We start from the raw sequence: 19,796 nt of genomic DNA on the forward strand, positions 1-19,796 counted from the left end.
AGAACACTTGTTAATATCTAAGTGACCTACCAGAGGAACAGTAGAACACTTGTTAATATCTAAGTGACCTACCATAGAAACAGTAGAACACTTGTTAATATCTAAGTGACCTACCAGAGGAACAGTAGAACACTTGTTAATATCTAAGTGACCTACCAGAGGAACAGTAGAACACGTGTTAATATCTAAGTGACCTACCAGAGGAACAGTAGAACAGGTGTTAATATCTAAGTGACCTACCAGAGGAACAGTAGAACACTTAATATCTAAGTGACCTACCAGAGGAACAGTAGAACAGGTGTTAATATCTAAGTGACCAACCAGAGGAACAGTAGAACACTTGTTAATATCTAAGTGAGCTACCAGAGGAACAGTAGAACACTTGTTAATATCTAAGTGACCTACCAGAGGAACAGTAGAACAGGTGTTAATATCTAAGTGACCTACCAGAGGAACAGTAGAACACTTGTTAATATCTAAGTGACCTACCAGAGGAACAGTAGAACAGGTGTTAATATCTAAGTGACCTACCAGAGGAACAGTAGAACACTTGTTAATATCTAAGTGACCTACCAGAGGAACAGTAGAACACTTAATATCTAAGTGACCTACCAGAGGAACAGTAGAACAGGTGTTAATATCTAAGTGACCAACCAGAGGAACAGTAGAACACTTGTTAATATCTAAGTGAGCTACCAGAGGAACAGTAGAACACTTGTTAATATCTAAGTGACCTACCAGAGGAAAAGTAGAACAGGTGTTAATCTCTAAGTGACCTTCCAGAGGAACAGTAGAACACTTGTTAATATCTAAGTGACCTACCAGAGGAACAGTAGAACACGTGTTAATATCTAAGTGACCTACCAGAGGAACAGTAGAACAGGTGTTAATATCTAAGTGACCTACCAGAGGAACAGTAGAACACTTAATATCTAAGTGACCTACCAGAGGAACAGTAGAACAGGTGTTAATATCTAAGTGACCAACCAGACGAACAGTAGAACACTTGTTAATATCTAAGTGAGCTACCAGAGGAACAGTAGAACACTTGTTAATATCTAAGTGACCTACCAGAGGAACAGTAGAACACTTGTTAATATCTAAGTGACCTACCAGAGGAACAGTAGAACACTTAATATCTAAGTGACCTACCAGAGGAACAGTAGAACAGGTGTTAATATCTAAGTGACCAACCAGACGAACAGTAGAACACTTGTTAATATCTAAGTGAGCTACCAGAGGAACAGTAGAACACTTGTTAATATCTAAGTGACCTACCAGAGGAACAGTAGAACAGGTGTTAATATCTAAGTGACCTACCAGAGGAACAGTAGAACACTTAATATCTAAGTGACCTACCAGAGGAACAGTAGAACAGGTGTTAATATCTAAGTGACCAACCAGAGGAACAGTAGAACACTTGTTAATATCTAAGTGACCTACCAGAGGAACAGTAGAACACGTGTTAATATCTAAGTGACCTACCAGAGGAACAGTAGAACAGGTGTTAATATCTAAGTGACCTACCAGAGGAACAGTAGAACACTTAATATCTAAGTGACCTACCAGAGGAACAGTAGAACAGGTGTTAATATCTAAGTGACCAACCAGACGAACAGTAGAACACTTGTTAATATCTAAGTGAGCTACCAGAGGAACAGTAGAACACTTGTTAATATCTAAGTGACCTACCAGAGGAACAGTAGAACACTTGTTAATATCTAAGTGACCTACCAGAGGAACAGTAGAACACTTGTTAATATCTAAGTGACCTACCAGAGGAACAGTAGAACAGGTGTTAATATCTAAGTGACCTACCAGAGGAACAGTAGAACACGTGTTAATATCTAAGTGACCTACCAGAGGAACAGTAGAACAGGTGTTAATATCTAAGTGACCTACCAGAGGAACAGTAGAACACTTAATATCTAAGTGACCTACCAGAGGAACAGCAGAACAGGTGTTAATATCTAAGTGACCTACCAGAGGAACAGTAGAACACTTAATATCTAAGTGACCTACCAGAGGAACAGTAGAACAGGTGTTAATATCTAAGTGACCAACCAGAGGAACAGTAGAACACTTGTTAATATCTAAGTGAGCTACCAGAGGAACAGTAGAACACTTGTTAATATCTAAGTGACCTACCAGAGGAACAGTAGAACAGGTGTTAATATCTAAGTGACCTACCAGAGGAACAGTAGAACACTTAATATCTAAGTGACCTACCAGAGGAACAGTAGAACAGGTGTTAATATCTAAGTGACCAACCAGAGGAACAGTAGAACACTTGTTAATATCTAAGTGAGCTACCAGAGGAACAGTAGAACACTTGTTAATATCTAAGTGACCTACCAGAGGAACAGTAGAACAGGTGTTAATATCTAAGTGACCTACCAGAGGAACAGTAGAACACTTAATATCTAAGTGACCTACCAGAGGAACAGTAGAACACTTAATATCTAAGTGACCTACCAGAGGAACAGTAGAACAGGTGTTAATATCTAAGTGACCTACCAGAGGAACAGTAGAACACTTAATATCTAAGTGACCTACCAGAGGAACAGTAGAACAGGTGTTAATATCTAAGTGACCAACCAGAGGAACAGTAGAACACTTGTTAATATCTAAGTGACCTACCAGAGGAACAGTAGAACACGTGTTAATATCTAAGTGACCTACCAGAGGAACAGTAGAACAGGTGTTAATATCTAAGTGACCTACCAGAGGAACAGTAGAACACTTAATATCTAAGTGACCTACCAGAGGAACAGTAGAACAGGTGTTAATATCTAAGTGACCAACCAGACGAACAGTAGAACACTTGTTAATATCTAAGTGAGCTACCAGAGGAACAGTAGAACACTTGTTAATATCTAAGTGACCTACCAGAGGAACAGTAGAACACGTGTTAATATCTAAGTGACCTACCAGAGGAACAGTAGAACAGGTGTTAATATCTAAGTGACCTACCAGAGGAACAGTAGAACACGTGTTAATATCTAAGTGACCTACCAGAGGAACAGTAGAACAGGTGTTAATATCTAAGTGACCTACCAGAGGAACAGTAGAACACTTAATATCTAAGTGACCTACCAGAGGAACAGTAGAACAGGTGTTAATATCTAAGTGACCTACCAGAGGAACAGTAGAACACTTAATATCTAAGTGACCTACCAGAGGAACAGTAGAACAGGTGTTAATATCTAAGTGACCAACCAGAGGAACAGTAGAACACTTGTTAATATCTAAGTGAGCTACCAGAGGAACAGTAGAACACTTGTTAATATCTAAGTGACCTACCAGAGGAACAGTAGAACAGGTGTTAATATCTAAGTGACCTACCAGAGGAACAGTAGAACACTTAATATCTAAGTGACCTACCAGAGGAACAGTAGAACAGGTGTTAATATCTAAGTGACCAACCAGACGAACAGTAGAACACTTGTTAATATCTAAGTGAGCTACCAGAGGAACAGTAGAACACTTGTTAATATCTAAGTGACCTACCAGAGGAACAGTAGAACACTTGTTAATATCTAAGTGACCTACCAGAGGAACAGTAGAACACGTGTTAATATCTAAGTGACCTACCGGAGGAACAGTAGAACAGGTGTTAATATCTAAGTGACCTACCAGAGGAACAGTAGAACACGTGTTAATATCTAAGTGACCTACCAGAGGAACAGTAGAACAGGTGTTAATATCTAAGTGACCTACCAGAGGAACAGTAGAACACTTAATATCTAAGTGACCTACCAGAGGAACAGTAGAACAGGTGTTAATATCTAAGTGACCTACCAGAGGAACAGTAGAACACTTAATATCTAAGTGACCTACCAGAGGAACAGTAGAACAGGTGTTAATATCTAAGTGACCAACCAGAGGAACAGTAGAACCCTTGTTAATATCTAAGTGAGCTACCAGAGGAACAGTAGAACACTTGTTAATATCTAAGTGACCTACCAGAGGAACAGTAGAACAGGTGTTAATATCTAAGTGACCTACCAGAGGAACAGTAGAACACTTAATATCTAAGTGACCTACCAGAGGAACAGTAGAACAGGTGTTAATATCTAAGTGACCAACCAGAGGAACAGTAGAACACTTGTTAATATCTAAGTGAGCTACCAGAGGAACAGTAGAACACTTGTTAATATCTAAGTGACCTACCAGAGGAACAGTAGAACAGGTGTTAATATCTAAGTGACCTACCAGAGGAACAGTAGAACAGGTGTTAATATCTAAGTGACCTACCAGAGGAACAGTAGAACACTTAATATCTAAGTGACCTACCAGAGGAACAGTAGAACAGGTGTTAATATCTAAGTGACCTACCAGAGGAACAGTAGAACACTTAATATCTAAGTGACCTACCAGAGGAACAGTAGAACAGGTGTTAATATCTAAGTGACCAACCAGAGGAACAGTAGAACACTTGTTAATATCTAAGTGACCTACCAGAGGAACAGTAGAACACGTGTTAATATCTAAGTGACCTACCAGAGGAACAGTAGAACAGGTGTTAATATCTAAGTGACCTACCAGAGGAACAGTAGAACACTTAATATCTAAGTGACCTACCAGAGGAACAGTAGAACAGGTGTTAATATCTAAGTGACCAACCAGACGAACAGTAGAACACTTGTTAATATCTAAGTGACCTACCAGAGGAACAGTAGAACAGGTGTTAATATCTAAGTGACCTACCAGAGGAACAGTAGAACAGGTGTTAATATCTAAGTGACCTACCAGAGGAACAGTAGAACACTTAATATCTAAGTGACCTACCAGAGGAACAGTAGAACAGGTGTTAATATCTAAGTGACCAACCAGACGAACAGTAGAACACTTGTTAATATCTAAGTGAGCTACCAGAGGAACAGTAGAACACTTGTTAATATCTAAGTGAGCTACCAGAGGAACAGTAGAACACTTGTTAATATCTAAGTGACCTACCAGAGGAACAGTAGAACACGTGTTAATATCTAAGTGACCTACCAGAGGAACAGTAGAACAGGTGTTAATATCTAAGTGACCTACCAGAGGAACAGTAGAACACTTAATATCTAAGTGACCTACCAGAGGAACAGTAGAACAGGTGTTAATATCTAAGTGACCAACCAGAGGAACAGTAGAACACGTGTTAATATCTAAGTGACCTACCAGAGGAACAGTAGAACAGGTGTTAATATCTAAGTGACCTACCAGAGGAACAGTAGAACACGTGTTAATATCTAAGTGACCTACCAGAGGAACAGTAGAACAGGTGTTAATATCTAAGTGACCTACCAGAGGAACAGTAGAACACTTAATATCTAAGTGACCTACCAGAGGAACAGTAGAACAGGTGTTAATATCTAAGTGACCTACCAGAGGAACAGTAGAACACTTAATATCTAAGTGACCTACCAGAGGAACAGTAGAACAGGTGTTAATATCTAAGTGACCAACCATAGGAACAGTAGAACACTTGTTAATATCTAAGTGAGCTACCAGAGGAACAGTAGAACACTTGTTAATATCTAAGTGACCTACCAGAGGAACAGTAGAACAGGTGTTAATATCTAAGTGACCTACCAGAGGAACAGTAGAACACTTAATATCTAAGTGACCTACCAGAGGAACAGTAGAACAGGTGTTAATATCTAAGTGACCAACCAGAGGAACAGTAGAACACTTGTTAATATCTAAGTGAGCTACCAGAGGAACAGTAGAACACTTGTTAATATCTAAGTGACCTACCAGAGGAACAGTAGAACAGGTGTTAATATCTAAGTGACCTACCAGAGGAACAGTAGAACAGGTGTTAATATCTAAGTGAGCTACCAGAGGAACAGTAGAACACTTGTTAATATCTAAGTGACCTACCAGAGGAACAGTAGAACACTTGTTAATATCTAAGTGACCTACCAGAGGAACAGTAGAACACGTGTTAATATCTAAGTGACCTACCAGAGGAACAGTAGAACAGGTGTTAATATCTAAGTGACCTACCAGAGGAACAGTAGAACACTTAATATCTAAGTGACCTACCAGAGGAACAGTAGAACAGGTGTTAATATCTAAGTGACCAACCAGAGGAACAGTAGAACACTTGTTAATATCTAAGTTACCTACCAGAGGAACAGTAGAACACGTGTTAATATCTAAGTGACCTACCAGAGGAACATTAGAACACTTAATATCTAAGTGACCTACCAGAGGAACAGTAGAACAGGTGTTAATATCTAAGTGACCAACCAGACGAACAGTAGAACACTTGTTAATATCTAAGTGAGCTACCAGAGGAACAGTAGAACACTTGTTAATATCTAAGTGACCTACCAGAGGAACAGTAGAACACTTGTTAATATCTAAGTGACCTACCAGAGGAACAGTAGAACACGTGTTAATATCTAAGTGACCTACCAGAGGAACAGTAGAACAGGTGTTAATATCTAAGTGACCTACCAGAGGAACAGTAGAACACGTGTTAATATCTAAGTGACCTACCAGAGGAACAGTAGAACAGGTGTTAATATCTAAGTGACCTACCAGAGGAACAGTAGAACACTTAATATCTAAGTGACCTACCAGAGGAACAGTAGAACAGGTGTTAATATCTAAGTGACCTACCAGAGGAACAGTAGAACACTTAATATCTAAGTGACCTACCAGAGGAACAGTAGAACAGGTGTTAATATCTAAGTGACCAACCAGAGGAACAGTAGAACACTTGTTAATATCTAAGTGAGCTACCAGAGGAACAGTAGAACACTTGTTAATATCTAAGTGATCTACCAGAGGAACAGTAGAACAGGTGTTAATATCTAAGTGACCTACCAGAGGAACAGTAGAACACTTGTTAATATCTAAGTGACCTACCAGAGGAACAGTAGAACACTTGATAATATCTAAGTGACCTACCAGAGGAACAGTAGAACATTTGTTAATATCTAAGTGACCTACCAGAGGAACAGTAGAACACTTGTTAATATCTAAGTGACCTACCAGAGGAACAGTAGAACACTTATTAATATATAAGTGACCTACCAGAGGAACAGTAGAACATTTGTTAATATCTAAGTGACCTACCAGAGGAACAGTAGAACACTTGTTAATATCTAAGTGACCTACCAGAGGAACAGTAGAACATTTGTTAATATCTAAGTGACCTACCAGAGGAACAGTAGAACACTTGTTAATATCTAAGTGACCTACCAGAGGAACAGTAGAACACTTGTTAATATCTAAGTGACCTACCATAGAAGCACGGCTGCCCCCAGGGACCCCACGGCCAAGTCCACCAGGCCATCCTCATTCATGTCCATACTGCCATGGATACTACGGCCAAAGTAGCGCAGGCCACTAGCGATGTCTAACGCAGCTATCCTCTGTTTGTATTTCCGCAGAATCCTGTTGCGTTGGCTGAAGAAGACGTAGATAGCTCCTCTGTGGTCATCCTCCAGAGGAGCCCCCACCACCACGTCGTTGAAGCCGTCCCCGTTCAGGTCAGGGACCGGGGCGAGCGAGGAGCCGAACCGAGCGTTCTGACCATGGTCCTGGATCTCCAACGCTCCCTCCAGGACGAAACGATTCTGAAGAAGGAAATAGGATGTCATTTTGGAATATTTCTGATACACGGGATAGAGGGTACTGTAGGTAAAGGTTGTGTCATGTGCATGTCTATTCAATTATGTATTTGCTAATGTTTCCCCTATTGGTTGGTAGGATTCTCTTTGTTACTCTGTACTTAAAGAGTCTTTGGTTGAAAAACATATGCACAAGTGGAATCCATCAACAACAGACATAATGGCTAAGGAAATGGAGTTACAGTTTTTCTCAATTGCTAAAACACTAAAACCCATTGGCTGAACAAAGTTTTCAGTTGCCTGGACTCATTTAGCTAATTATGCAGTCTGTTGTCAATACCTTAAACCATTTCACATGGTAAAACACAATTTGCAGATCTCACTTAGACTTTTCAGCAAATCTCTAAACACATTCTCATTCTCAAAACACATTCTGCACTCTAATGCACATGTCATCCATACTGGTAAACACAAGTGGCAACAATCAAATACAAATAGAGAACATATGTCATTGATTGAACACAACCACTCAAAATTGATTTAACCTGTTTCAAATGATGCGACACAACCAATATAAGCCAGTTCAGAGAGCAAACAGGTTGTTGAAGGTGGGAAGGAGAAAGTCTGAGAATGGATAGAAGAAACAATGTACGAGGACGAGTGTTTTAGTATTGTATACTGTAGTACAGTGCATTGTAGGCTGTATACTGTAGTACAGTGCATTGTAGGCTGTATACTGTAGTACAGTGCATTGTAGGCTGTATACTGTAGTACAGTGCATTGTGGGCTGTATACTGTAGTACAGTGCATTGTGGGCTGTATACTGTAGTACAGTGCATTGTGGGCTGTATACTGTAGTACAGTGCATTGTAGGCTGTATACTGTAGTACAGTGCATTGTAGGCTGTATACTGTAGTACAGTGCATTGTAGGCTGTATACTGTAGTACAGTGCATTGTAGGCTGTATACTGTAGTACAGTGCATTGTGGGCTGTATACTGTAGTACAGTGCATTGTAGGCTGTATACTGTAGTACAGTGCATTGTAGGCTGTATACTGTAGTACAGTGCATTGTAGGCTGTATACTGTAGTGCAGTGCATTGTAGGCTGTATACTGTAGTGCAGTGCATTGTAGGCTGTATACTGTAGTACAGTGCATTGTAGGCTGTATACTGTACAATGGACAAAGTGTATGGCCCTGAACATTGTGCTTTCCATTTATTAACAGTACTGACTGCTCAATAAATTTTGACTGGTTGCAGGTTCATATCAACAAAGAACAAGAATTACAGTATCACAGAGACAAAGGACAAGTTTGTGAGATGCAGGGTACAGTACTGTAAAAATAGGGGTACAAGGAGGAGGAAGAACAAAAAATAAAATTACAAAGAGCAAAGCAGAGTAGTAATTTCCTATCAATTTTGAGCTACTATGATAGAACATGTTTTCGTTCATCAAAAGACAATGACGGAAAAATATTAATTTTTTTTAGATTAAAAATGTACTTCTCCCTGAGAATAGTATGTTTTGAACAATGTGTTTTCTATTTTTCGGTGTATAGTTTACTGACTGCTTGAGAGTGTACATCATTTTAATCACTTTGTTTATGATTTGAGAGCAGTGTATGATTTTGAACACAGGTAAAACTGTTTTGAGGCGAATGTTTCATTTTGCGAGAGCAGTCAGAGGTTATGTAAATAGTGCTTGAAGATGAGGTTTTGTGTTGAATGTTTTCAGGAAATGGAGCAAGGTTTCAGAAATTGTGTTTTCGCAATTGAAAAAAACTGTAAGTTCTAAATCTATTATCTCCTGTGCTGCGGCCGGGTAGCCCCACCACACAGGCTTCTGGGATATCTCAGTCATCCATCGATGAGCTTCTTCAAATGGACAGTCCTCCATTTATTTACACAGCTCATAATGAGACATAGAGACATTGTTGTCTTTAACTTTCCCCTTCAGTCTTTACAGAAGCTTTCATTTGTTATTCCAAATTCATTTAGGAAAGTAAACAAAACAAGTTGGAAACCTTTGTTTTTGTTTACATAAATAGACCAAAGTAACTAACAAACAATAACTGGGGAGTTATGAGTTTTGAATTTGAAATCAACTGAAAACCTCAAGCCGCATTGTTTTTGCTCACGCAAGAGGAAGGTTTTAACTCATTTTCTATCCCAAGGGGGAAATATGATTTCCCAAAAACATTGTCAACATGAGGGATGGGAGATTCATCCGAGTGTCACATGATCAAAGGCAAACAAGGCTTCTTGATGTTTCTTTAGGGATGTTTCTGAGGAACTTTGAGTATTCACAGTGGGTGTAAAGTCAGTCAGAGTAGAATTAGGTTTATCCTCAGTCTGGAAAAAGGTACAATCCCTCAGCATGAAGAAAGTATGGGAGCCAAGTATTTTAGGCCGTCATCAGCCATGCACATTATCACTCTCCAGTCTGTCTCATCTTCCTCCCTAATCTACATCCTATGAACGGCTGAAACATTAGATCACTTGTTTTTTTCAGTTGTCTTTTAAAAGGAAAGAGGAGGACAGGGTAGTGTGTGTGTGTGTGTGTGTGTGTGTGTGTGTGTGTGTGTGTGTGTGTGTGTGTGTGTGTGTGTGTGTGTGTGTGTGTGTGTGTGTGTGTGAGAGAGAGAGAGGATCATACTCAGTGGGGAACATTAGAAACATGTGGTGGGATGGGGAGACCATCACTGTCATTCCACAGTGGCTTATTGGTAGAATGGAAGGCCACCTCTCTGTCACTTATTTTTAACATAAACACAACACCTGTGTCCTTAGTTGGGGGATCCCTTGTCTTTTTTTCTTGTTTGGGGAACCTTAATGATCAAGCCCTTATCAGTCCACAGGTACCCCTTATAGTATATTTGAGAGAGAGAGAGAGATAAACAGAGAGAGAGAGAGGGAGAGAGAGAGAGAAACAGAGAGGGAGAGAGGGAGAGAGAGAAACAGAGAGAGAGAGAAACAGAGAGAGAGAAACAGAGATAGAGAGAGAGAGAAACAGAGAGAGGGAGAGAGAAACAGAGAGAGAGAAACAGAGAGAAACAGAGAGCGAGAAACAGAGAGAAACAGAGAGAGAAAAACAGAGAGAAACAGAGAGAGAGAGAGTCTCAAAACTACAGGAATTCCTCTGTAGTCATTTTCCACCTACTAAGAAGCCCCTTTCTTCTCCAAATAACAGGCTGTTAATTAGTTTGATGTAGTGAATGCTTTCCTACTAACCCATCAAGGCTCTGGAACGTCTGGTAGACTGTGTTGTACCAGTGGGTTAACTAACCCATCAAGGCTCTGGAACGTCTAGTAGACTGTGTTGTACCAGTGGGTTACCTAACCCATCAAGGCTCTAGAACGTCTAGTAGACTGTGTTGTACCAGTGGGTTAACTAACCCATCAAGGCTCTGGAACGTCTAGTAGACTGTGTTGTACCAGTGGGTTAACTAACCCATCAAGGCTCTGGAACGTCTAGTAGACTGTGTTGTACCAGTGGGTTAACTAACCCATCAAGGCTCTGGAACGTCTAGTAGACTGTGTTGTACCAGTGGGTTAACTAACCCATCAAGGCTCTGGAACATCTGGTAGACTGTGTTGTACCAGTGGGTTAACTAACCCATCAAGGCTCTGGAACGTCTAGTAGACTGTGTTGTACCAGTGGGTTAACTAACCCATCAAGGCTCTGGAAGGCCTGGTCTGATGTGTTGTAATGTAAATACAATGCACTGGGATAGTTTGTCTCTATGTGTTCTGGTCGAGGTGTTTCGTATTCTGTGCTGACCTGGTTTTAATTCTGTTTGGTAACGGGATCTGGGGCGTGTGTGTAAGTGAATGTGTGTGCACACGAGTGTGACGTGTGTGTGTGTGTGAGCATTCGTACATCTGTGAGTGAGTGTGTGTGTGTGTGTGTGTGTGTGTGTGAGCATTCGTACATCTGTGAGTGAGTGTGTGTGTGTGTGTTTGTGTGTGTGTGTGTGTGTGCATGCCCACCCACCAGCTCAGTCACTCTGTAGATGTACACCTTGCCCTTCTCCCAGCCTCCACTGAAGAACATGGGAGCTGCCACCAGTAGGTTGTCTGTTACTCCGTCACCATCTATATCCACCGGGGAGATCTCACTCCCATAGTACGACCCGATCTGAAATATAACCACACATCCAGACCATCAGCACCCTGGATCAACAACATTTATTTAGCAGACACTTTTATCCAGAGTAAACACATAGTGTATTTCATACTCAGTAGATGTGGCCCATGTGGGAATCGAACCCATTACTCCAGCTGGAAACATCAGACTCTAAAAGCACCATGCTAACCAACTGAGATCATTAAGATCCCCACAATCACACGTCCTACACACGTCCTTCACCACATCCTTCACACTTCCTTCACACATGCTTTGACCACATCATTAAAACCCCCCAGCAAATGTCATTAGTATTCATTAGCATAGCATTCCAGTCATCATCATCGTTCAGGTAACAGACCCAGATGTTTCCATGTAGAGGCTAGTTGGCTCCGTAAAACAACCCAGTCTTTTATCAACCAGACCTGGGTTCAGATACCATTTGAACTTTTCAAATACGTTTAACATTTTCTTTAGCCCATCTGGACTGCCAATGATTTACACTTTTGGAACTATTCCGTTCGTTCCATTGCATCAGGCGAGCTCAGTCAAGCCCAACTATAGTCTTTGTAATGATGTCAAATAGTATTTGAACCCAGGTCTGCTCCTCTCAATGAGTGTTGTTATGGATCTCTCTGTCTGTAGTATCCTCTTAGCTGGTGTTGTTATAGATCTCTCTGTCTGTAGTATCCTCTTAGCTGGTGTTGTTATGGATCTCTCTGTCTGTAGTATCCTCTTAGCTGGTGTTGTTATAGATCTCTCTGTCTGTAGTATCCTCTTAGCTGGTGTTGTTATGGATCTCTCTGTCTGTAGTATCCTCTTAGCTGGTGTTGTTATAGATCTCTCTGTCTGTAGTATCCTCTTAGCTGGTGTTGTTATGGATCTCTCTGTCTGTAGTATCCTCTTAGCTGGTGTTGTTATGGATCTCTCTGCCTCTTCTATCTTTAGTATCCTCTTAGCTGGTGTTGTTATGGATCTCTCTGCCTCTTCTGTCTGTAGTATCCTCTTAGCTGGTGTTGTTATGGATCTCTCTGCCTCTTCTGTCTGTAGTATCCTCTTAGCTGATGTTGTTATGGATCTCTCTGTCTCCTCTGTCTGTAGTATACTCTTAGCTGGTGTTGTTATGGATCTCTCTGTCTGTAGTATCCTCTTAACTGGTGTTGTTATGGATCTCTCTGTCTGTAGTATCCTCTTAGCTGGTGTTGTTATGGATCTCTCTGTCTGTAGTATCCTCTTAGCTGGTGTTGTTATGGATCTCTCTGTCTGTAGTATCCTCTTAGCTGGTGCTGTTATGGATCTCTCTGTCTGTAGTATCCTCTTAGCTGGTGTTGTTATGGATCTCTCTGTCTGTAGTATCCTCTTAGCTGGTGTTGTTATGGATCTCTCTGTCTGTAGTATCCTCTTAGCTGGTGTTGTTATGGATCTCTCTGCCTCTTCTGTCTGTAGTATCCTCTTAGCTGGTGTTGTTATGCATCTCTCTGTCTCCTCTGTCTGTAGTATCCTCTTAGCTGGTGTTGTTATGGATCTCTCTGTCTGTAGTATCCTCTTAACTGGTGTTGTTATGGATCTCTCTGTCTGTAGTATCCTCTTAGCTGGTGTTGTTATGGATCTCTCTGTCTGTAGTATCCTCTTAGCTGGTGTTGTTATGGATCTCTCTGTCTGTAGTATCCTCTTAGCTGGTGTTGTTATGGATCTCTCTGTCTGTAGTATCCTCTTAGCTGGTGTTGTTATGGATCTCTCTGTCTGTAGTATCCTCTTAGCTGGTGTTGTTATGCATCTCTCTGTCTCCTCTGTCTGTAGTATCCTCTTAGCTGGTGTTGTTATGGATCTCTCTGTCTGTAGTATCCTCTTAGCTGGTGTTGTTATGCATCTCTCTGTCTCCTCTGTCTGTAGTATCCTCTTAACTGGTGTTGTTATGGATCTCTCTGTCTGTAGTATCCTCTTAGCTGGTGTTGTTATGGATCTCTCTGTCTGTAGTATCCTCTTAGCTGGTGTTGTTATGGATCTCTCTGTCTGTAGTATCCTCTTAGCTGGTGTTGTTATGGATCTCTCTGTCTGTAGTATCCTCTTAGCTGGTGTTGTTATGGATCTCTCTGTCTGTAGTATCCTCTTAGCTGGTGTTGTTATGGATCTCTCTGTCTGTAGTATCCTCTTAGCTGGTGTTGTTATGGATCTCTCTGTCTGTAGTATCCTCTTAGCTGGTGTTGTTATGGATCTCTCTGTCTGTAGTATCCTCTTAGCTGGTGTTGTTTACTGTAGCTGGAAGCTTGTTTTTCTATTTGTATTCACAATGTAGATGGAATGTGTGTGTTTTGAATTAAGGGGGACAGGAATGGGATGGGAAACACATGGCTACATGGGGGCGTGGGAAGGCTGTCTAGACTCCATAGTGCAGACTAGCATGGATGCTGTGTCCTGGCTGGGTTGCCAGATTGACAAAAGGACTGGAAAGACTACTGTCATGGTGGACTCAGATGGTGATGGGAGAACCAGATTGAGAAGGGTCCATGTGGGGTCCATGAGCAGAAGGGACTATCGGGGTCTTGGATGATCTTCATATGTCTTTTAAAGAGAGAGTAATGCCAGTGTAAGTGTGTGTTATACCACTGTGTAACTGTTCAGTTTATGGTTGGAGTTTAGGACTTGGGTTGTGGCTCAGTATAGTGTTGTGTCAATCAAATAGGTGGTAGACATGTCTTAGGGCCCCAGTTAAAAAGAGAGTTTGGGAAGCCCAGTTGTTGAGTCTACCTGTTGTCCTTTGAGGGAGTGCAGGATGGTGAGGTTACCAGTGTTCTTCAGGGTGAAGATGATGACCTTGCCAGTATGGTTGAACCGCGGTGCCCCTGCCACGTACAGCCGACCGTTCCTGGCCGACACCACCGATGTTACTGTGTAACCTGGACACACACACACACACACACACACACCCTTGTTGAGTCCAAATGATTCAATCATTCATGACTGAAACCCAGAGTATTCACTAAACCCAGAGGTAGAGGATTGTCATAATTGCTAACTCAGCCTAATGTTCTCCTGTCTGTCACAGCTTCACGTTGTGTTGACCTCCTATGTTCACCTTGGATTGCCCAGTTGTCTTGAACTGTTTCCACAGCTTCTTTCTCCTTGGAGCACAAAGCCTGTTCCTCATATAATATCTGGAAGGAATGTCAGCTAGTTGTTACGGTGTGTGGTGTAACTCCCTCTTCTCTGCACAACATCACCATCAAATGGGTCATAAAGGCATACCAGTGTGTGTGTGTGTTCACCATAGGCCACTGTCATTCCTCTGGTTGGGTTGTATGAACTGCATGAGCCAGACCTGATTTTATAAAAAGCAACTATCCTATCAGCTTTGTTTAGAAACAGAGTTCAATGGCCTGCATTGACTCACTAGGGTGAAGCCAAGTCTCTCTCTCTCTCTCTCTCTCTCTCTCTCTCTCTCTCTCTCTCTCTCTCTCTCTCTCTCTCTCTCTCTCTCTCTCTGTAATCCTTTCTGTGTCTGTCTGCATCTCTGTCTTCCTCCTCCCTCTTTCCCCACCCCTCTGTCAGTGAGCATGTCCAGACCCATGCCTTTGCCCTATATTCCTAATGAGGCTGGAATGGCTTCCGTGGGCAGGCATGCAGGCCAGCCAGCGGCTGATGGGAAAAGCAGAGGGCCTTATAGGCAGGAGGAGTGGTGGTAGGGTGGAGTGGGAGGGGGTGGAGCAGTAGAGTGGTTTATAGAGAGGGCTGCAGCGAGGCCTGGTGCTAAACCACTGTGCCTGTCACATGTCTATCCAGAGATAGAGAAGGACGGGATAGATGGAATATGGAGAAAGAGAAAGCAAGGGGGAGATGGAGGAAGAGAGATAGCATGAGAGAGAGCCAGAGAGAGCGCGCGCGAGTGAGAGATGGGTGAGAAATCAAAAGAGATGGAGGAGATGAGATGGTGAACAGTAGACTGTAGAGACAGTAAAGATGAAGAGAGAGAGAGGAGATGAGATGGTGAACAGTAGACTGTAGAGACAGTAAAGATGAAGAGAGAGAGAGGAGATGAGATGGTGAACAGTAGACTGTAGAGACAGTAAAGATGAAGAGAGAGAGGGGATGAGATGGTGAACAGTAGACTGTAGAGACACTAAAGATGAAGAGAGAGGAGATGAGGTGGTGAACAGTAGACTGTAGAGACAGTAAAGATGAAGAGAGAGAGGAGTTGAGATGGTGAACAGTAGACTGTAGAGACAGTAAAGATGAAGAGAGTAGATGAGATGAGATGGTGAACAGTAGACTGTAGAGACAGTAAAGATGAAGAGAGAGAGAGGAGATGAGATGGTGAACAGTAGACTGTAGAGACAGTAAAGATGAAGAGAGAGAGAGGAGATGAGATGGTGAACAGTAGACTCTAGAGACAGTAAAGATGAAGAGAGAGGAGATGAGATGGTGAACAGTAGACTGTAAAGACAGTAAAGATGAAGAGAGAGAGAGGAGATGAGGTGGTGAACAGTAGACTGTAAAGACAGTAAAGGTGAAGAGAGAGAGAGAGATGAGATGGTGAACAGTAGACTGTAGAGACAGTAAAGATGAAGAGAGAGAGCGAGATGAGATGGTGAACAGTAGACTGTAGAGACAGTAAAGATGAAGAGAGGAGATGAGATGGTGAACAGTAGACTATAGAGACAGTAAAGATGAAGAGAGAGGAGATGAGATGGTGAACAGTAGACTATAGAGACAGTAAAGATGAAGAGAGATGAGATGAGATGGTGAACAGTAGACTGTAGAGACAGTAAAGGTGAAGAGAGAGAGAGAGATGAGATGGTGAACAGTAGACTGTAGAGACAGTAAAGATGAAGAGAGAGAGAGGAGTTGAGATGGTGAACAGTAGACTGTAGAGACAGTAAAGGTGAAGAGAGAGGAGATGAGATGGTGAACAGTAGACTGTAGAGACAGTAAAGATGAAGAGAGAGGAGATGAGATGGTGAACAGTAGACTGTAGAGACAGTAAAGATGAAGAGAGAGAGAGGAGATGAGATGGTGAACAGTAGACTGTAGAGGCAGTAAAGATGAAGAGAGAGAGAGAGAGATGAGATGGTGAACAGTAGACTGTAGAGACAGTAAAGATGAAGAGAGAGAGAGGAGTTGAGATGGTGAACAGTAGACTGTAGAGACAGTAAAGGTGAAGAGAGAGTATGAGGGACAGAGAGAGGATGAGGGACAGAGAGGATGAGGGACAGAGAGAGGATGAGGGACAGAGAGGACGAAGGACAGAGTGAGGACGAAGGACAGAGAGAGGATGAAGGACAGAGAGAGGATGATGGACAGAGGATGAAGGGCAAAGAGAGGATCAGGGAGAGAAGTCTACAGCTCTACCCAAACCAAACCCCTCTGTGACCAATCCTTTAGATCGTCAATTCCTCCCTCACCTAGGTAGGCGCCGTGGTTCTTCAGCTCCTCTGGGAATTCCTGTGAGTAGGAGGACTTGGGCGGAACCACCTTCCCCTGTCGGGTCTCCTTCAGGACGGCTCCATTCCAGTCGTAGGCCCCCGGTGCCCCCACCAGGATCCCATCCTTTAGGGACAGACAGGAGACAGGCACTTAGTGTGAACATTAAAACATATTGTAACATTGTGTGTGTGTGTGTGTGTGTGTGTGTGTGTGTGTGTGTGTGTGTGTGTGTGTGTGTGTGTGTGTGTGTGTGTGTGTGTGTGTGCGCTAGTGATTGTATTGCCATTGGTTCAGCAGGCAATGATGGTAAAATGGAGAAGGTGATGAGTACACAGGATGATGATGATGGTGATGATGATAAATACATCCTTTCTCTCTAAATCAAATCATCCTTCCTCATCCTTCCTCCCAGGCTACAATCCCCAGCCTCCCTCCAGTCCCCAGATTCCAGCAAGGATATTTTTGCAGAAACTTGAAGAGTTTGATGACCGTTCACACGTTCTGCCAACAACAGCTTAATAAACAATAAATCAGTCAAAACATAAGTCTGCCCACATTCATGATATTTTCCTTCGTTCTCCTCCCAAATTGATTTAAAAGCCACTGGAGACATTTGAGAGGATAAAAAGTTAAGCTTGCATGGGTCCTCTAAATGAATAAAGCATTGGACAAACGTTCTCTCTCTCTCTCACACACACACGTGTTCCATCACCTGTATGCACCACACAAAGTAATAGGAAAGAATGTTGATGAGAAACGTTACAGGTTCTTCATTATAATACATTATAGTAGGGGCTATTTTGGGTCTGTGTCATCAAAAAAGGACAAAACACTGTCACCAGTAACCAACCAGTAACCAACCAGTAACCACAAGCATGGGAGAAGAAGATGGCATATGGGCTGACGGTGGACATTTGTTCATCCTACGCTGAATACATGTCAGTTTTATAATGACAGAGTTCCCCCGAGGCTAATCTAGTCCCTCATCTGCCACGCATAATATGCAGACGGAACATTTTCCAAAGGTTAGCTACCAGTTAGCATACGACAGACGGAACATTTTCTAAAGGTTAGCTACCAGTTAGCATACGACAGACGGGACATTTTCCAAAGGTTAGCTACCAGTTAGCATACGACAGACGGAACATTTTCCAAAGGTTAGCTACCAGTTAGCATACGACAGACGGAACATTTTCCAAAGGTTAGCTACCAGTTAGCATACGACAGACGGAACATTTTCTAAAGGTTAGCTACCAGTTAGCATACGACAGACGGAACATTTTCCAAAGGTTAGCTACCAGTTAGCATACGACTGATGGAACACTCTTGGACTCCTTCTCGACCACTTCCTGGGACATGGAAACGTCTAGGTCCGTTTTTGACAGCTGTGTGGTGCTAGACTCTGTGGGTATCTGTTTTGGTGGTGGTGCATGCTGTTTCCATGGTGATGTAGCCCCAAATAGTCCCCACTATACACCCTTCTTCAGGCTTGTTGAGATCTGAATATATGCAATAAAGACTACCTGGAACATGTCCATTCTCATTGTCCAACCTGCGGCCATTTGCACACACAACTGGGTGTGAAACAATGCCTTATATCTGGGAATCCCTTTTCAACATTATTACTCTGAGTTGGAGGAAGCCATAAACAAACAGATCTCTGGCTAACTGGACTGAACTGGTCTGGGTATGTAGCACTTCAGCAGAATCAAGCCGGCACACTCCACATTCAACAAAACCATCTGGTCTTTTGGGACACGTTTTCTCCTTTATTAAGGCTCCTGAAGTCTTTCCAATAAGTTATCCTACTCTCAACACTCGGGTTGCGTTGGTTGAGAAAGTGCTATCCCTGGAATCCAGCCTTCTGGAGTATGGAATTTCCAGCCATCCCAGTCAAACAGCTGCAGTTTCCCTATTTATTGTTTTAAGAAAAAGGGATATATTTATTGTTCCCTCGTCAGGTTGTGCTTCAACTGTGGCGTTGAACTGGAAAATCAAAGCTATTGCATCAGCAAACCTGAATCTGGGACGCAGATGGAGAGAGTAAAAAGAAAGACAACAAATGAAGACTGGTACATGAGGGAGGATGGTGATGAGGCTACAGTAGAAAACAGGAAGACTGGTACATGAGGGAGGATGGTGATGTCAACTACAGTAGAAAACAGGAAGACTGGTACATGAGGGAGGATGGTGATGTCAGCTACAGTAGAAAACAGGAAGACTGGTACATGAGGGAGGATGGTGATGTCAGCTACAGTAGAAAACAGGAAGACTGGTACATGAGGGAGGATGGTGATGAAGCTACATTAGAAAACAGGAAGACTGGTACATGAGGGAGGATGGTGATGTCAACTACAGTAGAAAACAGGAAGACTGGTACATGAGGGAGGATGGTGATGTCAACTACAGTAGAAAACAGGAAGACATGTACATGAGGGAGGATGGTGATGTCAGCTACAGTAGAAAACAGGAAGACTGGTACATGAGGGAGGATGGTGATGAAGCTACAGTAGAAAACAGGAAGACTGGTACATGAGGGAGGATGGTGATGTCAACTACAGTAGAAAACAGGAAGACTGGTACATGAGGGAGGATGGTGATGTCAACTACAGTAGAAAACAGGAAGACTGGTACATGAGGGAGGATGGTGATGAAACTACAGTAGAAAACAGGA

The 19,796-nt window shown here is 42.2% G+C and overlaps 1 protein-coding gene and 2 long non-coding RNA genes across 4 annotated transcripts in view; 2 read left to right on the plus strand and 1 right to left on the minus strand.

The window, feature by feature from the left end:
• The window catches only part of LOC110511871 (uncharacterized), a 40,724-nt gene extending 31,636 nt beyond the window's left edge, over positions 1 to 9,088 (plus strand). Inside the window, exon 2 of the long non-coding RNA XR_016492342.1 lies at positions 7,395 to 9,088. This is a non-coding gene — a long non-coding RNA (uncharacterized LOC110511871). The remainder of the gene's footprint in view (positions 1 to 7,394) is intronic.
• The window catches only part of LOC110520392 (integrin alpha-11), a 98,922-nt gene that overhangs the window by 23,269 nt on the left and 55,857 nt on the right, over positions 1 to 19,796 (minus strand). For both annotated transcript variants that reach the window (XM_036963840.2, XM_036963841.2), the window contains exons 11-14: positions 17,101 to 17,245; positions 14,450 to 14,598; positions 11,570 to 11,713; positions 7,246 to 7,580 (exon numbers count right to left, since the gene is read on the minus strand). In XM_036963840.2, coding sequence (XP_036819735.1) covers positions 7,246 to 7,580; positions 11,570 to 11,713; positions 14,450 to 14,598; positions 17,101 to 17,245 — 773 coding nt within the window. The remainder of the gene's footprint in view (positions 1 to 7,245; positions 7,581 to 11,569; positions 11,714 to 14,449; positions 14,599 to 17,100; positions 17,246 to 19,796) is intronic.
• On the plus strand, positions 17,241 to 18,653 carry LOC149971475 (uncharacterized). Its single transcript, XR_016492345.1, has 2 exons — positions 17,241 to 18,147; positions 18,412 to 18,653. It is a non-coding gene; the product is annotated as an uncharacterized LOC149971475 (long non-coding RNA).

The sequence above is a fragment of the Oncorhynchus mykiss genome, chromosome 26, assembly GCF_057628025.1.
Source record: "Oncorhynchus mykiss isolate SJ-2025 chromosome 26, ASM5762802v1, whole genome shotgun sequence".
NCBI lineage: Eukaryota > Metazoa > Chordata > Actinopteri > Salmoniformes > Salmonidae > Oncorhynchus > Oncorhynchus mykiss.